The 20,899-nt window shown below is 44.3% G+C and overlaps 1 protein-coding gene and 1 long non-coding RNA gene across 51 annotated transcripts in view; one reads left to right on the top strand and one right to left on the bottom strand.

The window, feature by feature from the left end:
* Window positions 1–20,899, bottom strand: part of LOC126370837 (microtubule-associated protein futsch) — a 201,532-nt gene that overhangs the window by 15,875 nt on the left and 164,758 nt on the right. For 9 of the 50 annotated variants that reach the window (XM_050015860.1, XM_050015862.1, XM_050015871.1 and 6 more), the window contains exons 7-8: window positions 15,940–16,111; window positions 282–15,599 (exon numbers count right to left, since the gene is read on the bottom strand). In XM_050015860.1, coding sequence (XP_049871817.1) covers window positions 282–15,599; window positions 15,940–16,111 — 15,490 coding nt within the window. The remainder of the gene's footprint in view (window positions 1–281; window positions 15,600–15,939; window positions 16,112–20,899) is intronic. The other 41 variants (XM_050015894.1, XM_050015897.1, XM_050015898.1 and 38 more) reach the window with 37 other exon arrangements.
* The window catches only part of LOC126370901 (uncharacterized), a 309,102-nt gene that overhangs the window by 155,199 nt on the left and 133,004 nt on the right, over window positions 1–20,899 (top strand). The window lies entirely within an intron of this gene.

The following is a 20,899-nucleotide window of genomic DNA, read 5'->3' as shown; positions in this document are numbered from 1 at the left end:
ACCTAGCTTGTCGGCTGTAGGTGCTTTCTCATCAAGCTTCTCTGGTGTGGATACCTTGTCATCTAGCTTCTCTGGTTTGGACACTTTCTCATCTAGCTTCTCTAGTGTAGGCGCTTTTTCAACTAGCTTCTCCTGCGTTAGAGTTTTCTGGTCTGGCTTCTCAGGTGTGCGCGCCTTCTCATCAAGCATTTCAGGTATAGGCACTTTCTCGTCTTGTTTATCAGGAGTGGGTATTGTTGCATCTAGCTTCTTTGGTGTAGACGTCTTCTCATCTGTTTCAGGTGCTTTTTCATCTGGCTTCCCAGATGTAGGCGCCATCTTATCAAGCTTGTCGGCTGTAGGCGCTTTCTCATCAAGCTTCTCTGGTGTGGAGGCCTTCTCATCTAGTTTCTCTGGTGTAAGCGCTTTCTCACCTGGCTTTTCAGGTGTGGGCGCCTTGTCATCAAACGTATCGGGGGTAGGCGCTTTGTCATCTAGCTTATCAGGAGTAGGTGCTTTGATATCTAGCTTTACAGGTGTAGACGCTATATCTTCTAGCTTGTCAGATGTAGGGACTTTCTCGTCTAGCATCTCAGGAGTAGGCTCTTTCTTAGGAATAGACACTGTTGCATCCAGTTTCTCTGGTGTAGAAGTCTTCTCATCTGATTCAGGTGTTTTCTCATCTAGCTTCTCTGGTGTAGACGCTTTCTCACCTAGCTTCTCCTGCGTAAGCGTCTTCTGGTCTGGCTTCTCAGGTGAGCGCGCTTTGTCATCAAGCTTATCAGGGGAAGGCGCTTTGTCATCTAGCTCATCAGGGGTAGGCCCTTTGACATGTTGCCTGTCAGGTGTAGGCGCTTTTTCGTCTAGCTTCTCGGGCATAGGCACTGTTACATCTAGCTTCTCTGGTGTAGATGTCTTCTCATCTGTTTCAGGTGTTTTCTCATCTGGCTTCTCCAATGTAGGCGCAATCTCATCTAGCTTGTCAGCTACAGGCGCTTTCTCATCTAGCTTCTCTGGTGTGGACACCTTGTCATCTAGGTTCTCGGGTGAAGGCCCCTTCTCATCTAGCTTCTCTGGTGTGGACACCTTCTGATCTAGCTTCTCTGGTGTAGGCGCTTTTTCATCTACCTTATCTGGTGTGGATACCTTTTCATCTAGCTTCTCGGGTGTAGGCGCCTTCTCATCTAGCTTTTCTGGTGTGGACACCTTCTTTTCTAGCCTCTCTGGTGTAGGCGCCCTTTTATCTAGCTTCTTTGGTGTGGACAACTTCTCATCTAGCTTCTCGGGTGTAGTCACCTTTTCATCTAGCTTTTCAGTTGTAGGCGCCTTTTCCTCTAGCTTCTCTGGTGTGGACACCTTCTCATCTAGCTTTTCAGCTGTAGGCGTCTTTTCATCTAGCTTCTCTGGAGTGGACACCTTCTCATCTAGCTTCTCGGGTGTAGGCGCCTCGTCATCAAGCTTATCAGATGTAGGCGCTTTACCATCTAGCCTATCGGGGATAGGCGCCATCTCATCTAACATGTCAGATGCAGGCGCTTTCTCGTCTAGCTTCTCAGGCGTAGGAACTGTTACATCCAGCTTTTCTGGTGTAGACGCCATCTCATCTGTTTCAGATGTTTTCTCATCTGGCTTCTCAGATGTAGGCACCATCTCATCTAGCTTGCCAGTTGTAGGTGCCTTCTTATCTAGTTTCACTGGTGTAGGCACTTTCTCAACTAGCTTCTCATGCGTAAACGCCTTCTCATCTGGCTTCTCAGATATGGGCGCCTTGTCAACAAGCCGATCAGGGGTAGGCGCTTTTTCACTGCGCTTTTCTGGTGTATGCACTTTCTTATCCGGCATCTCAGGCGTAGATGCCTTTTCGCCAGGTTGCTCTTGTGCAGCATTCTCAGTAGTAGGTGTCTTTTCAGGTGAAAACGGTTTCTCACCAAGCTTTTCAGGAGTAGGTGCTTTTTCATCGTCTGGCTTCTCGGACGTAGACGTTCTCAGATCTAGTTTCTCAGTTGGTGTTTCATCGATTTTCATAGTGGTTGGTGACTTCATTTCTTGTGCTTTGTTTTCAAGACTGATAGGTGATATTACTTGTCCTTCTAAAATTTTGGATATTGTTTCCTGCGAAGTAGCTTCCTTACTTATAATTTTTGAATCCCGTTGAAGTGAACTTACCGTGCTCAGTATATGAGATTCAAGCTCTGTAATTGTCTCGCTCATTTCAAGATTACTTGTAGTTTTTTCCAACAAATCATTTTCGATTTGCGTAAAGCTCATATCTGCTGGTTTCAGACTAGGTTCTTTTTCATTTGGTATTAGAGGGCTTGGCTCCTTGTCACCTGATTTGAGCAGGCTTAGCGCCTTGTCAACTAGCATCTCTTGCCCTGCTTCTTTGTCCTCGTCTGGTTGCGGGCTTGGCGTCTTCTCACCAGGCTTCTCTGGGCTGAGCTCTTTATCACCAGTTTTGAGTGAGATTGGCGCCTTCTCACCAGGCTTCTCTGGACTTGGCACTTTCTCTTCGGATTTGAGCGGGCTTGGCTCCTTGTCATCCGTTTCTGGGCTTAGCGCCTTGTCATATGGTTGTGAGATTGATGCCTTGTCAGCTGGTTGTGGACTTGGCGCTTTGTCATCCGGCTTTTCTGGGCTTAATTTACCGGGTATGAGTGGACTTGGCTGCTTCTCGTGTGGTATGAGCAGGCGTGGCGCCTCGTCATCTAGTTTTACCGAACTTGGTTCCTTCTCACCTTGTTTCAAAGGGCTTGGAGGCTTGTCATGTAGCTTCTCTGGCGTTGGCGCTTTATCACCTGGTTGCAAGCTTGGTGCCTTGTAATCTAGTAGTGGGCCTAGCGCCTTGTCATCTGGTTGCGGGCTTGGTTCTTTGTCCTCAGACTTGACTGGACTTTGCTCCTTCTCACCTGGCTTGAATAAGCTTGTCGCTTTATCATCTGGCTTCTCCGGACTTATCTCCTTCTCACATGGTTCGTCTGAACTTGGCTCCTTGCCACTTGGTATCAGTGGGCTTGGTGCCTTTTCACCTGGTTGCGGGCTTGGGGCCTTGTCATCTGGCATGATCGGGCTTGGAGCCTTGTCATCTGGCATGAGTGGGCTTGGTGTCTTATCATCTGATTGCGTGCTTGGTTCTTTGTCATCAGACTTGACTGGACTTGGCTCTTTCTCACCTACTTTGAGAAGGCTTGGTGCTTTGTCATCAGTTTGTGCGCTTGGTGCCTTATCACCTGGCTCTGGACTTGTCATTTTGTCACCTGGCTTCTCTGGACTTAATTTCTTGTCATCCAGTTTTAGTGCGCTTGGTACCTTATCACCAGATTTCTCTAAACTTGGCTCCTTGTCACTTTTTAAAAGTGGGCTTGTCGTTTTGTCATCTGGTTTTTCTGCTCTTGGTTCCTTGTCTTCAGGTTTGTGTGGGCTTGGCTTCTTATCGTCTGGTTGCGGGCTTGGGGCCTTCTCTTCGGGTTTGATTGGGCTTAGTGCCGTGTCAACTGGCTTCTTTGAGCTTGGCTCTTTTTCATCTAGTTTAAGTGGGCTTGGTTCGCTCTCATCTGGTAAGAACGGGCTTGATTTTTTACCATCAGGCTTGACTGGGCTTGGCTCCTTATCGCCTGGCTTGAGTGGGCTCGACGCCTTCTCATCTGGCATCTCTGAACTTGGTTCCTTGTCGCATGGTTTGAGAGGGCTTAGCTCCTCATCAGCTTGCTCCTTAATATCGAGTTTTATTGGACTTGTAACCTTGACAAGCAACTCATCGGGAGTATGAGCTTTTTCCGCTAACTTAACTGAGCTGGAAACTACGCTCTCAGGGAGGCCCTCTATTTTGTCAGGTTTGACAGGGCTTGGCGGTTTTACATCCAGATCTGCTGGTCTGGGTACTTTTTCTTCTAATTTTTCAACGCGTGATACCGCATCTTCTCTTAATTTCTCCTCTAGTTGAACTAAGTTAGATACGTTAGAAATCAGTTCCTCTATTTTGTCTGAGGGAGTGGTGTCTTCACCGAGTTTCAAGGGGCTAGGTGTTATAACTTCTACTTTTACTAGACTAGGAGCCTTCTCATCCAGTTTCACAGTTGGCTCCTTGTCGTCAAGTTTCACTGGACTTGGCTCCTGCTCATCTGATTTCAGAGGGCTTGGAGCCTTCTCATCTAGTTTGTCTGGACTAGGCGCTTTGTCATTTGGTTGCGGGCTTGGGGCCTTGTCATCTGGCATGATCGGGATTGGGGCCTTGGCATCTGGTTGCGGGCTTGATTCTTTGTCATCGGGCCTGACTGGACTTGGCTTTTTCTCACCTAGCTTGAGTGGGCTTGGCGCTTTGTCATCGGGTTGCGGGATTGGTGCCTTATCATCTGGTTGCGGGCTTGGTTCTTTGTCCTCAGACTTGACTGGACTTGGCTCCTTCTCAACTGGCTTGAGTGGGCTTGTCGCTTTGTCATCTGGCTTCTCCAGACTTATCTCCTTCTCACATGGTTTGTCTGGACTTGGCTCCTTGCTACTTGGTATCAGCGGGCTTCGTGCCTTTTCACCTGGTTGCGGGCTTGGGGCCTCGTCATCTGGCATGATCGGGCTTGGAGCCTTGTCACCTGGCATGAGCGGGCTTGGTGCCTTATCATCTGGTTGTGGGCTTGGTTCTTTATCCTCAGACTTGACTGGACTTGGCTTTTTCTCACCTAGCTTGAGTGGGCTTGGCGCTTTAATATCGGGTTGCGGGCTTGGTGCCTTATCAACTGATTGTGGACTTGTCACTTTTTCACCTGGCTTCTCTGGACTTGGCTTCTTCTCGCCTGGTTTGAGGGAGCTTGGAGCCTTGTCATCTGGCTTGAGCGGGCTTGGTGCCTTATCATCTGGTTGCGGGCTTGGTTCTTTGTCCTTAGATATGACTGGACTTGGCTCCTTCTCGCCTGGCTTGAGTGGGCTTGTCGCTTTGTCATCTGGCTTCTCCGGACTTACCTCCTTCTCACATGGTTTGTCTGGACTTGGCTCCTTGCCACTTGGTATCAGCGGGCTTGGTGCCTTTTCATCTGGTTGCGGGCTTGGGGCCTTGTCATCTGGCATGAGCGGGCTTGGTGCTTTATCATCTGGTTGCGGGCTTGGTTCTTTGTCATCAGGCTTGACTGGACTTGGCTTTTTCTCACCTAGCTTGAGTGGGCTTGGCGCTTTGTCATTGGGTTGCGGGCCTGGTTCCTTATCATCTGGTTGCGGGCTTGGTGCCTTGTCATCTGGCATGAGCGGGCTTCGTGCCTTATCATCTGGTTTCGGGCTTGGTTCTTTGTCCTCAGACTTGACTGGACTTTGCTCCTTCTCACCTGGCCTCAGTGGGCTTGTCGCTTTGTCATCTGGCTTCTCCGGACTTATCTCCTTCTCACATGGTTTGTCTGGAGTTGGCACCTTGCCACTTAGCATCAGCGGGCTTAGTGCCATTTCATCTGGTTGCGGGCTTGGGGCCTTGTCATCTGGTTGCGGGCTTGGGGCCTTGTCATCTGGCATGAGCGGGCTTGGGGCCTTGTCATCCGGTTGCAGGCTTGGTTCTTTGTCATCAGGCGTGACTGGACTTGGCTTTTTCTCACCTATCTTGAGTGGGCTTGGCGCTTTGTCATCGGGTTGCGGGCTTGGTGCCTTATCATCTGGTTGCGGGCTTGGTTCTTTGTCCTCAGACTTGACTGGACTTGGCTCCTTTTCACCTGGCTTGAGTGGGCTTGTCGCTTTGTCATCTGGCTTCTCCGGACTTACCTCCTTCTCACATGGTTTGTCTGGACTTGGCTCCTTGCCACTTGGTATCAGTGGGCTTGGTGCCTTTTCACCTGGTTGCGGGCTTGGGGCCTTGTCATCTGGCATGATGGGGCTTGGGGCCTTGTCATCAGGCATGAGCGGACTTGGTGCTTTTTCATCTGGTTGCGGGCTTGGTTCTTTGTCATCAGGCTTGACTGGACTTGGCTTTTTCTCACCTAGCTTTAGTGGGCTTGGCGCTTTGTCATCGGGTTGCGGGCTTGGTTCCTTATCATCTGGTTGCGGGCTTGGTGCCTTGTCATCTGGCATGAGCGGGCTTCGTGCCTTATCATCTGGTTTCGGGCTTGGTTCTTTGTCCTCAGACTTGACTGGACTTTGCTCCTTCTCACCTGGCTTCAGTGGGCTTGTCGCTTTGTCATCTGGCTTCTCCGGACTTATCTCCTTCTCACATGGTTTGTCTGGACTTGGCTCCTTGCCACTTGGTATCAGCGGGCTTGGTGCCTTTTCATCTGGTTGCGGGCTTGGGGCCTTGTCATCTGGCATGATCGGGCTTGGGGCCTTGTCATCTGGTTGCGGGCTTGGTTCTTTGTCATCAGGCTTGACTGGACTTGGCTTTTTCTCACCTAGCTTGAGTGGGCTTGGCGCTTTGTCATCGGGTTGCGGGCTTGGTTCCTTATCATCTGGTTGCGGGCCTGGTTCTTTGTCCTCAGACTTGACTGGACTTGGCTCCTTTTCACCTAGCTTGAGTGGGCTTGGCGCTTTAACATCGGGTTGCGGGCTTGGTGCCTTATCAACTGGTAGTGGACTTGTCACTTTTTCACCTGGCTTCTCTGGACTTGGCTTCTTCTCGCCTGGTTTGAGGGAGCTTAGAGCCTTGTCATCTGGCATGAGCGGGCTTGGTGCCTTATCATCTGGTTGCGGGCTTGGTTCTTTGTCCGCAGACATGTCTGGACTTGGCTCTTTCTCACCTGGCTTGAGTGAGCTTGTCGCTTTGTCATCTGGCTTCTCCGGACTTACCTCCTTCTCACATGGTTTGTCTGGACTTGGCTCCTTGCCACTTGGTATCTGCGGGCTTGGTGCCTTTTCACCTGGTTGCGGGCTTGGGGCCTTGTCATCTGGCATGAGCGGACTTGGTGCTTTATCATCTGGTTGTGGGCTTGGTTCTTTGTCATCAGGCTTGACTGGACTTGGCTTTTTCTCACCTAGCTTGAGTGGGCTTGGCGCTTTGTCATCGGGTTGCGGGCTTGGTTCCTTGTCATCTGGCATGAGCGGGCTTCGTGGCCTGTCATCTGGTTGCGGGCTTGGTTCTTTGTCCTCAGACTTGACTGGACTTTGCTCCTTCTCACCTGGCTTGAATGAGCTTGTCGCTTTATCATCTGGCTTCTCCGGACTTACCTCCTTCTCACATGGTTTGTCTGGACTTGGCTCCTTGCCACTTGGTATCAGTGGGCTTGGTGCCATTTCACCTGGTTGCGGGCTTGGGGCCTTGTCATCTGGCATGATCGGGCTTGGGGCCTTGTCATATGGCATGAGCGGGCTTGGTGCTTTATCATCTGGTTGCGGGCTTGGTTCTTTGTCATCAGGCTTGACTGGACTTGGCTTTTTCTCACCTATCTTGAGTGGGCTTGGCGCTTTGTCATCGGGTTGCGGGCTTGGTGCCTTATCATCTGGTTGCGGGCTTGGTTCTTTGTCCTCAGACTTGACTGGACTTGGCTCCTTTTTACCTGGCTTGAGTGGGCTTGTCGCTTTGTCATCTGGCTTCTCCGGACTTACCTCCTTCTCACATGATTTGTCTGGACTTGGCTCCTTGCCACTTGGTATCAGTGGGCTTGGTGCCATTTCACCTGGTTGCGGGCTTGGGGCCTTGTCATCTGGCATGATCGGGCTTGGGGCCTTGTCATCTGGCATGAGCGGGCTTGGTGCCTTATCATCTGGTTGCGGGCTTGGTTCTTTTTCATCAGGCTTGACTGGACTTGGCTTCTTCTCACCTAGCTTGAGTGGGCTTGGCGCTTTGTCATCGGGTTGCGGGCTTGGTGCCTTATCAACTGATTGTGGACTTGTCACTTTGTCACCTGGAATTGGCTTCTTCTCGTCTGGTTTGAGGGGGCTTGGAGCCTTGTCACTTGATATGTGCGCCTTTGGTGCTTCATCGTCAGGCTGCAGGCTTGGTGCGTTGTCATCTAGCTTCTCTGAAGTTGACTTCTCACCATGTTTGAGCGGGCTTGGAGTTTTCTCAACTAGCTTCTCGAGACTTTGCTCATTATCATCTGGTTGGGGGCTTGGTGCCTTCTCATCTGGTTTTGCGGGGCTGATTGCCTTCTTATCTAATTTGTCAGAGGTAGGCATCTTTTCATCCAGTTTAATAGGGCTTGGCGCCTTTTCATCTAGTGTTACTGGGATTTGAGCTTTTTCATCTGTTTTTTCCAGACTTTGCCCTTTCTCGTCTAGTTTCACTAAGCTTGGCGCTTCTATATCAACATGTTTTGACACTATTTCATATATCTCGTCTGGACATGGCGTTTCGTCCCCCGGTGTTTCTGGGCTAGATTTGTCAGATAAACTCGGTGGTTCCTGATCTAATTTTAACGTGGGCATTTTGTCAGGTTTACTAGGTTCTGCTTCAATTTGTTCAACTTGACTAGATGTTTCTTCATCTAGAGTTGGACTTGGCGCCTTTACTTCAATCTTTACCAGACTTGGTGCCACGCCCTCATGTTTGTCAGGTGTTTGCAATTTTCCCACTTCCTCATCAGGTATTATTGGGCTTGGCACCTTATCTTCTGACTCAGATAGGCTTGGACCTTTTTCATCCCCAGGTTTGATAGGACTTGGTTCTGTCTCTTCTGATTTTGCTGGAATTGACTTCTTGTCTTCTAGTTTTTGTGGCCTAGGTGTCTTTTCATCTGGTTTTACTGGGGTAGGCATTTTCTCATCGGTTTTTACCTGGCTGGGAGATTTTTCATCTAAAATGGGCGCCTTAAGATCTAACTCTGCAGGACTTGCCGGTTTTTCTTCAGTTTTTTCGGAACTGAGCACTTTCTCTTCTGCTTTCATCGGACTGAGCTCCTTCTCGCCTAATACGGGGCTTGTGAATTTTTCATCTGGCTTGACTGGACTAGGCTCTTTGAGATCTGCTTTCAAAGGAGTTGGCTCTTTTTCCTCTAGTTTTACACGGCTTCGTGCTTTCAGATTCAATTCTACAGAAGTTGGCGGCTCTTCATCCGCTTTTACTGGGATTGCGGCTTTCAAATCAAATTCAACAGTACTTGGTGCCTTCAGATCCAATTCAACAGGGCTCTGTGGCTTCTCATCTGGTTTCACTGGGCTAGGCGGTTTCTCAGCTGGTTTCTCTGGGCTATCCACTTTTACTCGGCTTGGTGCCTTCAAATCCAATTCAACAGAACTTGATGCCTCTTCGCCTAGTTTTTCAGGGCTATATACCTTACCTTCAGGTTTTACAGAGCTAGGTGTCTTCTCGTCTGGTAGCATTGGGCTTGGCACCTTCTCATCCAATTTTACTGGGCTTGGCTCCTTCAGATCTAGTTTGACAGGACTTAGCGTCCTTTCATCTGATTCTATTGGACTATGTGCTTTATCAACCGGTTTCACAGCGCTTGGCTCCTTTTTATCTAGTTGTATGGGACTTGGTGCTTTCAAATCAACTTCAACAACACTTGATAACTTTTCATCTGGTTTCTGTGGACTTGGCACTTTTTCATCTGATTTAACTGAGCTGGGCGCCTTCAGATCCAATTCAATAGGACTTGGTGCCTTTTCCTCGTCTTTCATCGGACTTGGTGCTTTTTCATCTGGTTTCACTGGGCTTGGCGCCTTTTGATCCAGTTCTATAGGACTTGGTGCCTTATCATGTGGTTTCACTGGGCTAGGAGTTTTCTCATCTGGTTTCTCTGGACTAGGAGCTCTTTCATCTGATTTTACTGGGATAGACTCCTTTACAGCTTGTTTTACCGGGATAGGTACTTTTTCATCTGGTTTCACTAGAATCGGTTCCTTCTCATCTAGTGTTACTGGGCTTAGTGCTTTGTGATCTTTATCTACAGGAGTTGGTACTTTTTCATCTGATTTTACTTCACTAGGTACCTTCTCATCCAGCTTAGCTAGACTTTCCTTTTCATCTAGTTTTATTGGGCTTGGCGCTTTCAAATCCAATTCGAAAGGGCTTGGTGCCTCTTTCTCTGGTTTCATTAGGCTTGGCTCTTTGCCGTCCAGTTTTACCGGGCTTGATGCCTTGCCATCTGATTCCACTGGGCTAGGTGCCTTTTCATCTGATTTCTCCTTATCATCCAGTTTTACTGCGATTGGTGCTTTTAGATCCAGTTCTGTAAGACTTGACAACTTCTCCTCAGGTTTGAATGGGCTAGGTGCCTTCTCATCAAGTTTAACCGGGCTAGGTTCCTTGTCATCTAGCTTTCCTGGGCTTGGCATCTTCAGGTCCAATTCAACAGGGCTTGGTGCCTTTTCATCTAGTTTCTCTGGGGTAGGCGCCTTTTCATCTGATTTCTCCTTCGCATCCAGTTTTATTGGGCTTGATGCTTTCAGATCCAGTTCTACAGGACTTGGCACCTTCTCTTCAGGTTTGAATGGCCTAATTGTTTTCTCATCCAGGTTAACGGCGCTAGATTCCATGTCATCTATTTTTCCTGGGCTTGGCAGCTTCATATCCAATTCAACAGGGCTTGGTGCGTTTTCATCTGATTTCACCTTCTCATCCAGTTTAACTGGGCTTTGTATTTTGAAATCCAGTTTTGCAGAAATTGGCCCCTTGTCTTCAGGGCTAAGTGGCTTTTCATCAGGTTTTCCCAGGCTTGGCTCCTTTTCGTCTACTTTCACCGGGCTTGGTGCCTTTATATCCAGACCTACAGGGCTTGGGACCTTTCCATCTGGTTTCTCCAGGCTCGGTTCTTTATCGTCTAGTTCTACTGGGCTTGGCGCTTTCAGATCCAATTCTACAGGACTTGGTGCCTTGTCATCTGGTTTTCCAGGGCTTGGTGCTTTTAGATCCAGCTCTACAGAGCTAGGCGCCTTTTCATCTGATTTCACCTTCTCATCCAGTTTAACTGGGCTTTGTGTTTTGAGATCCAGTTTTGCAGAACTTGGCACTTTCTCTTCAGGGCTAAGTGTTTTTTCATCAGGTTTTCCCGGGCTTGGCTCCTTTTCGTCTACTTTCACCGGGCTTTGTGCCTTTATATCCACACCTACAGGGCTTGGCACCTCTCCATCTGGTTTCTTCAGGCTCGGTTCTTTATCGTCTAGTTCTACTGGACTTGGCGCTTTCAGATCCAATTCTACAAGACTTGGTGCCTTTTCTTCTGCTTTCAGTGGACTAGGCGTTTTCTCATCCAATTTTAAGGGGCTTAGTTCGTTGTCGTCTAGTTTTACTGGGCTTGGTGCCTTCAAATGCAGTTCTGCAGGACTTGGCGTCTTCTCTTTAGGTTTCACTGGACTATGAACCTTGTCATCTAGTTTTGCAGGGGAAGGCACCTTTTCACCTGATTTCGCGGAACTGGACACCTCATCTGGCTTTACGGGACTTAGTGTCTTCTCTACATGTGTTTCTTCTTCTTTTATTAATGTAGGAGATTTTTCATCAGGGCTTGAAGTTGTTTCGTCTTTGGTTTTACTATCCTTAGTTCCCTTGTCTTTACTACTAAACGTTTCTGAAAAGAATCCTTTTGCGACACTTATTTTTTCATCAAACTTTCCCATAAATTTTCCCATTAATGATGATGATTCTTTTTCTACCTTGCTTTTCTTTTCCCCCAAATTTTTTTCTATTTGCTCTGTTATGCTTTTCCGTTTTTCTTCTATTCTTTCTGTATCGCCGCTTATTTCCGTTAACTTATCGATGGCAGTGTCAACGTCTTTTTCTAGATCAACTTGCTTTTTATCAAGTTTGTCTGAAATCGTATCAACTTCCGTGGCAATTCCATCAATAGTGCGGTCGATACTAGAAAGTAGCTCTTTGGTTTCTTCTTTTACAGCACTAGAAATTTTTTCTTTTTCCTCGATTACACCTTTTGATAAAATAGCTGTATCATCTTTAGCTAATTCAATCCTTTCAGTGAAATCAGCTTTTATTGATTTTATTTCTGTTTCTGTGTGATCTACAAGGTCATCTAGTTTTTCAGTAAACCCTTTAAGTTTTTCACTTGGAAGGTCTAAGGTATCATCATTTTTTACATCCTTGTCTTCAGGTTTTACAGTCCCTAATGTTTGGACTGGTTTTTTTTTGACGTCACTTGTAGGTTTTTCATCTTCAACTAAATCTGGACTTGCTAAATCTTCTTTTGTCTCTTTAGTTATTTTCTCTTCTAGATTCGAATCTATGGATACTTTATCTGGACGATGTTCCTTATAAATGTCAAGTTTTTCTTGAATACTTAGTTTTCTTTCTTCATGTTGGATTGTATCTTTTATATCTGTGTCTATTTTTGAGATGACTTCATCTACAGGTGTAATCTCTTTTTCAAGACATATTTCTTTGTGATCTATAACATCTTCACCGAGTTCTTTTTTATCGTAAGTAGAAGATAGTTTCCTGTCGTGTAGTAGTTTTTGTGAAAAAGCTTCTTCTTTTTTCTTGAGGTCCGCCATTTTTTCTTCTAATTTTTCTAAAGTTTTTGCTGTGTCTAATGAAATACTTAGTTTTCTTTCTGTACTTTCAGTAACAATATCTAATTCGTCGCCACTAATATCCTTAGTTAAACTATCTTTTTTCTCCAAAATATCTTGTACTTTGTCTTCTAATGTCGTATTCGTAATATCAGTGAATGTATGATCTTCTTTGATTTCTCTTTTCGATCTTTTTCCTTCACTAAGAACGGTTTTGTCTGAAACTTCACTCGCTTCTTCTGATGTGAGAGATCTAACAGGTGATACTTCTTTATGGAGCACTTCGTGAACGTCAGGTTCTAGCATTTTCTCCAGAACCTTTTCTTTGATTTCTGTGACTTCTTTATGAGCATCGTGTTTGATTTGTTTTTCACTAGTAATAAATGTTTTGGTCGCTTCTATGGCACTAGTTATAGATGTCTCTAATTTAGAAGGTACTTCTGGCGATCTACTTAGTCCTGTCGGCGATTTTTCAGCCACTATTTCCTCTAAACTCTTTTCGGACTTCAATACTTCTGCAACATCAGCAACAATTTTTTCAACCTCTTTAGGGCTCAGCGGAGGTTTTTCGGCAGCTTCTAGTTTACGAGCTTCTTCAATTTCTTTTTCAACGTCTTCAGGAATCGAAGGTATCTTTTCAGGCATACAAGGTACATCTACCTCTTCAATAATAACTATGTCATCTTTTATTGGCGAGTCAACGGTAGTGATATGAGTCTCTCTTAATTTTTCAGTATAATGAGCATAGTTGTAGTCCGTATCTTCAAATTCTTTAACGGGTTCCAATTCTTTACCAGGGATAGGACCACCTATTTTTATCTGCTCAGGATACATTGGTGATTCCGGCGCTGATCCTGGTGTAACAGTTACGAGCTCTGCGTGCGATGGACGTTCAACAGTTTTGATTACGACATCACCTTCAATCGTTTTCATCCCTTTGAGAGACGTAGCACCTTCCTGATCCAGAAGGGGCAGGTCTTTCGGAACTTTGATTTCATGGTAGAAGCCAACATCAGGTTTACGTTTAAATACATCATCTTCTATGGGTGTCTTTTTCTCCTCATACGTTCTGTAGTCTACTTCCTCGTGCAATGGTAAATCAGCAACTTCGTCAGGTGTTTTAACAATTTCTCTAATTGGTGCGGGTGGTTGTGTATCAAGTTTTGGAGTCTTTTCTAAAGACGTAGGCTTGGGAATATCAATAAGAGCCTGAGGTGGTTCTTTTGTCTCCTCTTTAACATGCTTCTCTTCAACTTGTTGGTCTTCTTTGATATCATCTAAAGTTATACGCTCATCTTCAGGTAGAGTCGGTGCAGTAGTAGCACCTGATTCAATAGTAGTTGAAATTTTCTCATCGGGTTGAGATTCTTGTACAATATTAAGTTCGAGAGAGTCTTTAGGTTTGGCAAGAGCACTTTTACTATCCGATGTTTTCTTTTCACTGCTGATATCTTGTTTTTCTTCAACACTTACTGAGTGGTCTTTTGATTCTGCGTGTTTGATTTCTTCTGTCACTTCTTCGGTCTTTACTTTCACATCTTCGACTACTTCATCTTTTTTCTTTTCTGATTCCTCTTTATCTTTTATGTGTTTTTGCAATTCGTCCTCTTTTTCATGGCTGCTCTCGCGGTCGGCGATGGAATCCTCAGTGTACTGGTCTACCTCTTCTTTTTCAATTATTAAATATTCCTCCTCAAATTCACCGTCAACCATAGTTTCAGTCTTAGTGTCATCTAACAAACATGTTATTTTTTCAATGTCAGAACGACCAACATATTCAATCTTTTCTTCAGCCTCGCTATCTCTGTTAAATACTGCTTCAATTTCGCGAACAATTTCCTGTTCCTCTTTTTCATCAAGTTCTTGTTGTTTGATATCATCGATTGACTTTGATGTGTCTTCGTCAGATTTTTTAGCTTCTTTCAATATATCTTCGTAGTTTACTCTTTGTAAGCCCTTTAATTTGGCATCAGTCTTTACAGACTTCACAGATTTTGATGGGCTTTTCATTGACTTTAGTCCCTTGACCGGTGACGCCAGCGGACGTGGTCTACGTGAAATAGGTTCCCGTTTAGGTTTAGTTTCCTTTTTATCCGTTGGTTTTTGAGTTAGATCTCGTTTTGGTGATGCCTGCTTGTACTTGGACTCGGCAACCCTGCGATTTGCCGCTTCCTTCGTACTTTTTGCAGGTGTACTTCCTGGACTTAATTTTCTAGGTTTCGCTTTTACTCTATCTTTCACTGTTGATGGTACAGTGGAAGGAGTAACTTTAGACTCTAATGTCTTTTTTGGTGTAGTCGGTGGAGACTTTTTATCATCCGATCCTGGTTTTTTGTCAACTACGCTAGTTGTAGTTTTTCTTTCTGCAGTTCTCATTGCAGTCCTATGACTTATTTTACTTCTAGTCACAGAAGATGTCATTGTTTCGGTCTTTGTTCGAGTTTCCGTTCTTTTACGAGTATCAACTTTTGCTTTAGTTTCAGCCTCAATCTTTTTCGTATCAGTGCTTTTGGTTAAAGCATCTTTTACATCGTCAGTCTTGTCTGTCTTTTTCGATTTCTTTTCAACAACCTTCTCTTTCTTTTTCACTTCCCTCTTTTTAGGCAAACCATCTATCACAGTGCTCTCGTACTGAGCTATTTTATTATCTAGTTGTGTATCTACTCGGGCAGTAATAGCTTCCTGTAGAACCGATTCAATTTTCTTATCTTCGCCATCTGTTAACTCGCTGAGCAATTTATTGTCAATCATATTTTTAGAATCTGTTTCGTCTTTAATATGATCTTTTATTGGTTCTTTGGGTTGCGGTTTTGGAGGTTCTGGTTCAGTGATTTTGTCGTCTTTCGTCTTTTCAGCAGTGATGCTGCTCTTGTCTTTACTGACTTTGCTTGTGGTTCTTGTTTTAGTTGAAGTGACGGTGGTGGTGGCCGTTGGGGGCGCGGCGGAGGTTGCCATATGCCGTCCTGTGCACGTCGGCGTTTGTAGGAACTCTAGATGCTTTAGTTTTTCTAGTCCTTCGAAGATTTTATGTTGAGGAGTGGATCCGGGGAACATGATCCTGGTGATCGTGTCGTCGGGGTTAGCCGGGCGCCACACGAGCAGGGCGCATATCGACACGAGGTTGGGTATCGGGAAGTTGAACGGTCCAGACACACTTGAGCCTTCGAACAGCTTCTGCTCACTGTTGTGCCACCTCTTTAGGAATTCACGAACGTATTTTGAGTCCTTGGACGGATTCAGTACGTACATGTCGAGTGTTCCTGAAACAGATGAGAGAAACGCCATTTTGAATCTTTATTTGGAAAAAACACAAAGTAGCTTACAATATTTGTACCTCGGCATTTTTTAATAAATATTTTGCAACAAAGTATCACCTATCGACCTTATACGAGATACCTATCTATTCGTATTAATGTAGCAACACGCATTGTGTTGAGAGCAATCTCCAGCCTCCAATAGACGTCATCAGCGTCAAGTGAAGGCGTAATACATACGTACATAAACTCACGCCTATTTCCCACCAGGGTAAGCAGAAACTATGGAATTCCATTTGCTTCGATCCTGACACACTTCTCTTGTTTCATAATGTTGATAACTAACCATGTCCAACTTTGTGGTAGAGGTTGACCGGGTTGGGACTGCGGTAGCAGTGCTGCGGCTTGAGGTTGAGGTGGCGCAAGTCGGCCATCATGTCCGAGCCTTGCTGCAGGAGCGACACCAGCAGTGGGTCGAGGTCCTTGTCGCCGTCGGGGCTGGCCAGCGAGCGGCGTTCCTGGAATGTTAAATTGTTATCAGAATATTGGTCTAAGATGTAGCAGTACATTAGTTTCTATGTAAAATAAAGTAGGAATCTTAATTCTTACAGCGTTCTAAACTCGTTGCAAGGTACGTGTAAATAATGCGCGATAAATAAGCGTTTATTACACGACGCGGTCGCAGGCGCGGTTTGACGGTCGGCAAGGTACTATGGACTCGCGTGTAAATCGTCGATTTTTAACATTTAGTAATATTAAAAACTTAAATTTAGCGTCTGCGCGACACGTGTCTCCTATACTTAAAGGTTGCCTGAAGAGATTGCTACTTAGCAATAAGGCCGCCTATTGTACTCATTCTATTTCTCTTTTGTTTTGTATTTTGTTTTTTCCTGTTTGTGCAATAGAGTATTTGTTATGTTATGTGTCTAGAATGTCACGATGCTGGCGATATTTACGACCCAAAAAAGTAGAAATTTGTAGGAAAATTTAACGAGAGATCGCATTCAACATTCCACAAAAAAAAAATCGATGACGCTGTACAGTCATGAGCAATATAATGTACCCACTTTAGGACTCTGTCGTACTAACATATTTGACATTTAGTGAGACTTACAGTGCAATTTGTCAAAAATCATCATGTGACATGATCCTAAAGTGTATGCATATTATTGCTCGTGACCGTACAGTTTGCCTTCGTGTAATCTTCTTTCATGAATAACAAACATGTGCATCTTATATCTTTGTTTTTGAGTATAAATGTTGACCCTAGTTATTACACCCAGGCACAACACATGTCATCTTCTACCCCTTATTATTCTGATCGAAATAAACAGAAGCTATGTAGGTAGCATCATAATTATACACGTGTCTTATCCTATCCAAATATCAAGCAATAATTATTTTTATGTTTGTTTCTGCCATCTAAATATATAAAAGGAGAAACTGACTGACTGACATATCAACGCACAGTCTAAACGGCTAAAAGTAGGCACATGAAATTTGGAAGGGACGTAGCTTAGGTACCGTAGAGGTGCACTAAGAAAGGAATTCCCGGAATTCCCACAGGAACGGGAATTAGCGAGAAAATCCTTTTGTATGAAAAATCTAAACCGCTTAAGTTAGACGCTTGAATTTGGCATGCAGGTACCTTAGTTAACTTAAAGCTTAGTTGCAACAGGATATTGCAAAATTCCCACGGAAACAGGAGTTAGCGGGAAGAAACATTTGTATGAAAAAATCTAAATTGCATAAGTTAGATGCTTGTAATTTGATATGCACTCCCACACGCACAAAGATCTCTCTTTTATAACACGCCACGTGGACGAAGTCGCGGGCAAATGCTAGTTACATTATAATTTTGAATAATTATACACCCCGAGTAAAGGGGAAATATCTAATTATCACGGTATATTTTTGTTGGCAACATTAAAGTCATATATTTTTTACTGTAATATTATTTGCTCTGGCAATATTATGGTACTTACGCCACGGACTTTGCCGAGGCATGTTTTCTTATCCTTTTAACTTACGTAAATAATTTCCTTGTTCTAATTCATTACAGTCCATTTTAACATCATCTCGAAGGGTTCTATTTACAGGAGCTAACATCGCCTCCAACAATATTTTTGGAGGAAAAATGCCTGAAAAGTACCTCATAGTAGAAGCTGTGAGGTCAGGACACACACGCCTTTGAATTTGCTCGGATTTGATTTGATTTAATATAAGTACATCACATACATAGGGGTCGAGCCTATTGCCATTAATCGGGTCCAAAACCTGGATACAACGAAATTCGCCTTGAGCATAATAGTAGTAAAAATAATAAAAAAAAGTGTTTATTTCTTGTTTTAAGCAACATAAAGTTATGAGGCAACCCTAAGAAGCAAGGTTAATGCTTGGGTTGGGGATGTCTCGCTCTTACCCTAGTTGTAAACACTAAATATTTGACATGCAAAGCAAAAATAAATAAAGAATAAAGAAAAAAAAGAAAAGTTAAATATTCAATATTCTTTATTTGCATACTATGATGAGTTAAAGCAAAATAGACTGTATATAGAATTGTATACAACTCATAACATAATATAACATTACGCCTGTACGCCCGAAGGGGTAGGGTTGGTATAATACACCCACTATTGTCTTTAACCAGGCACAAAATCTGAAACCTCATAATCTGCCCGGAATCATAACAGCAGTTACTAGTAACAGTAAAATAAGTCGTTTATACTGTATAGGATATTTGACTGAAATATAAATTATAAAATGCTAATCCAGAAATAGAAGCTGATATAAGATGATCAAAACTCAATCCCATTTTACGACTTATTTACGAATTTTATTAATTAATTAAGTAACAATGAGTACGACGTTTGACCGCTTTTATTGATGACGTCACAGGACAGTATTGCCGTACAAACTCCGAAGAAAACTTTCGTTTTGACGTTTCATAAAAAGTATCTCTATGACTAGGTTGTCTTTTTTTTTTGACGTATTACAGATTTGTCGCAGGGCTTTTTGGCGGGAAACGGGAACGGGACAGTTGCTTTCTTCATTGAATAATCTAAATAATTAATACGAAGTGGTGTTTTGTGGTTAATGATCGCATTAAGTTAGTCGGAAGACATTCGCGAGTGTTATTATATCGGAGTATTCAATAAACAAAGTGTATCTGCCTATTTTCGCTTCGTGCCAGGAAGCCGCTTCATAACTCGAAAGTTTATGCGGACTTTTGAGTTAATTCGTTTGGGGTTCGGAGTAGGAGTCTACTCCGAGGGTGGGGGCTTAGGTTTCATCGTCATCACCTTTCATCATTTCATTAATCATCAAGAAAAAAATACGTAAGACATGGCTGTATGGGCATAGTTCCCTTTGCCTTACCCTTCGGGGAAAAAAAGAGATTTGCCATAGATGGCATTAACTACTTAGCCGGAAAACTATGTTGTCAAGTAGCCTGTGTACCTTCGTATAAAAATCACAAAAAGGTCACATTTTCTCACTCCAAGTCACTTTAACACTTAAAGGACATCGCAGTTCACAGAACACACTTAAACACGGAATAGTAACACAGTAGACAAATCGTCCAGTGTAACCAGGTACCGTGATCGACCGCCAACCGAGGACTAGAAGTTGATATCCTCGCATCATTGGCCACAAGACTGGTTTTCACGCTCCACAGGAGTAATTCACACATCGCGCATATTGTTGACAACATTTTTTAATTAAGATGAGATTTTTAGCTCTGTTCATCAGTATCTTTTCACAGAGGCCGCTATGCTCCAGTGGTTGAGCGTTGGGCTCACGATCCGGATGCCCTGGGTCCCAATCCCGGTGGGGACATATCACAAAAATCACTTTGTGATCCCTAGTTTGGTTAGGATATTACAGGCTGATCACCTGATTGTGTCCGGAGGGTGTGCTAATAATATGTCCATTACAAACTACTTTATCAAATGATATAATCATCTCACACAGGGTCCGCTTACCTAACCTGAAATTTGACAGTTCCGGTTTTTTTACAGAAGCAACTGCCTGTCTGACCTTCCAACCCGCGATGGGAAAACCAGCCCCATACAGGTTAAGTTACATACCTCCGATAATACATTTCTCGGGAATGTGGGTTTCCTCAAGATGTTTTCCTTCACCGCTGAGCACGTGATAATGATTTATGATCCAAACATGAATTCGAAAACAAATTCGACAATCAACCTGCGACTTCAAAGTGAGAGGCAAGCGTTCTACCAACTGGGCCACCACAACAAATGACATCTTGACCATGTCAACGAAACTAATTTTTTTTCAGTACTTACACTATTCCCAACCTGGACTCTGGAGACTTGAAAGGATTGTAATATGCGGGTCAACGAATCAATTAAGTCCTATAAAAAAACATCCCGTCGTAAGTTATGACTTTGTCCCCGCAGAGCTGACTAAGGGATGTTCTTATGACCGTGCTAAGTGCTAAGCTCTACCATCAAATACAGATTTTGGAGATATCACGCTAAAGAACGATTTATTTTTATAAATTCTTTATTTTGTCTTTATCGTTGACTTCTTCGAACAGTTTTCTAAATGCCTACATTTACGTAGCGTAATATATGGGTAAATGTTGTTAAAGACTGGCTGGTAGTAAGCTATGAGCATTGAAGTGAGTCCTGGGGTCCGGTTACATGTGGCACCGACCTTGAAGGCCGACTGAGTGGCGCCTCATGGCACAATCTTGTGTATAAAGTTCAGTTTAGACATCGCTAAGCGGTTCATTGCTCACGGTCCGCGGAGGTCCGTGTTGCTCTATGTTGCTCACACCAATTTTCCGAAATTAAAGAGCTGGGATTGTCATGTCACCACTAATTCCATACATTTTTACTGTCACTGTTGATTGTCATAATCGTTTGCAACTTGGCTAAGGCCCCAGAAGACGTATCCACTAGGCAACAATTAACGCACAACTTATAACGCTCTACATGTACAGCAACGTTTCAAAACAGCGCAACGTTGCCAGCTGCATCGCAACATGTCGCAGCGGCTTGCTGTTTGTTTATAGAACATGGCTCAACATGTACGGCAACAATGCACAACAGCGCGCGACGTTGCCAGCTGCAGCGCAACACGTCGCGGGGCTTGTTGTTTGTTTATAGAACATCTTTATCTTTAGTTTAGCATGAATTGTTGTCGAGTGGAGACGTGACGCGCAACAACATTAGTACCTCTGGCGAGATGTTGTCGACGAGAGGATGCGTCGACAGACAACGTTGTTAAACAAAAGTTCCGCGCTTTCAACATGTTGGTCAACATGTTGTGCAACATGT

This window comes from Pectinophora gossypiella, chromosome 11, assembly GCF_024362695.1.
Source record: "Pectinophora gossypiella chromosome 11, ilPecGoss1.1, whole genome shotgun sequence".
In the NCBI taxonomy this organism is placed as follows: Eukaryota; Metazoa; Arthropoda; class Insecta; order Lepidoptera; family Gelechiidae; genus Pectinophora; species Pectinophora gossypiella.
This window is presented reverse-complemented; position numbering and strand designations above follow the sequence as displayed.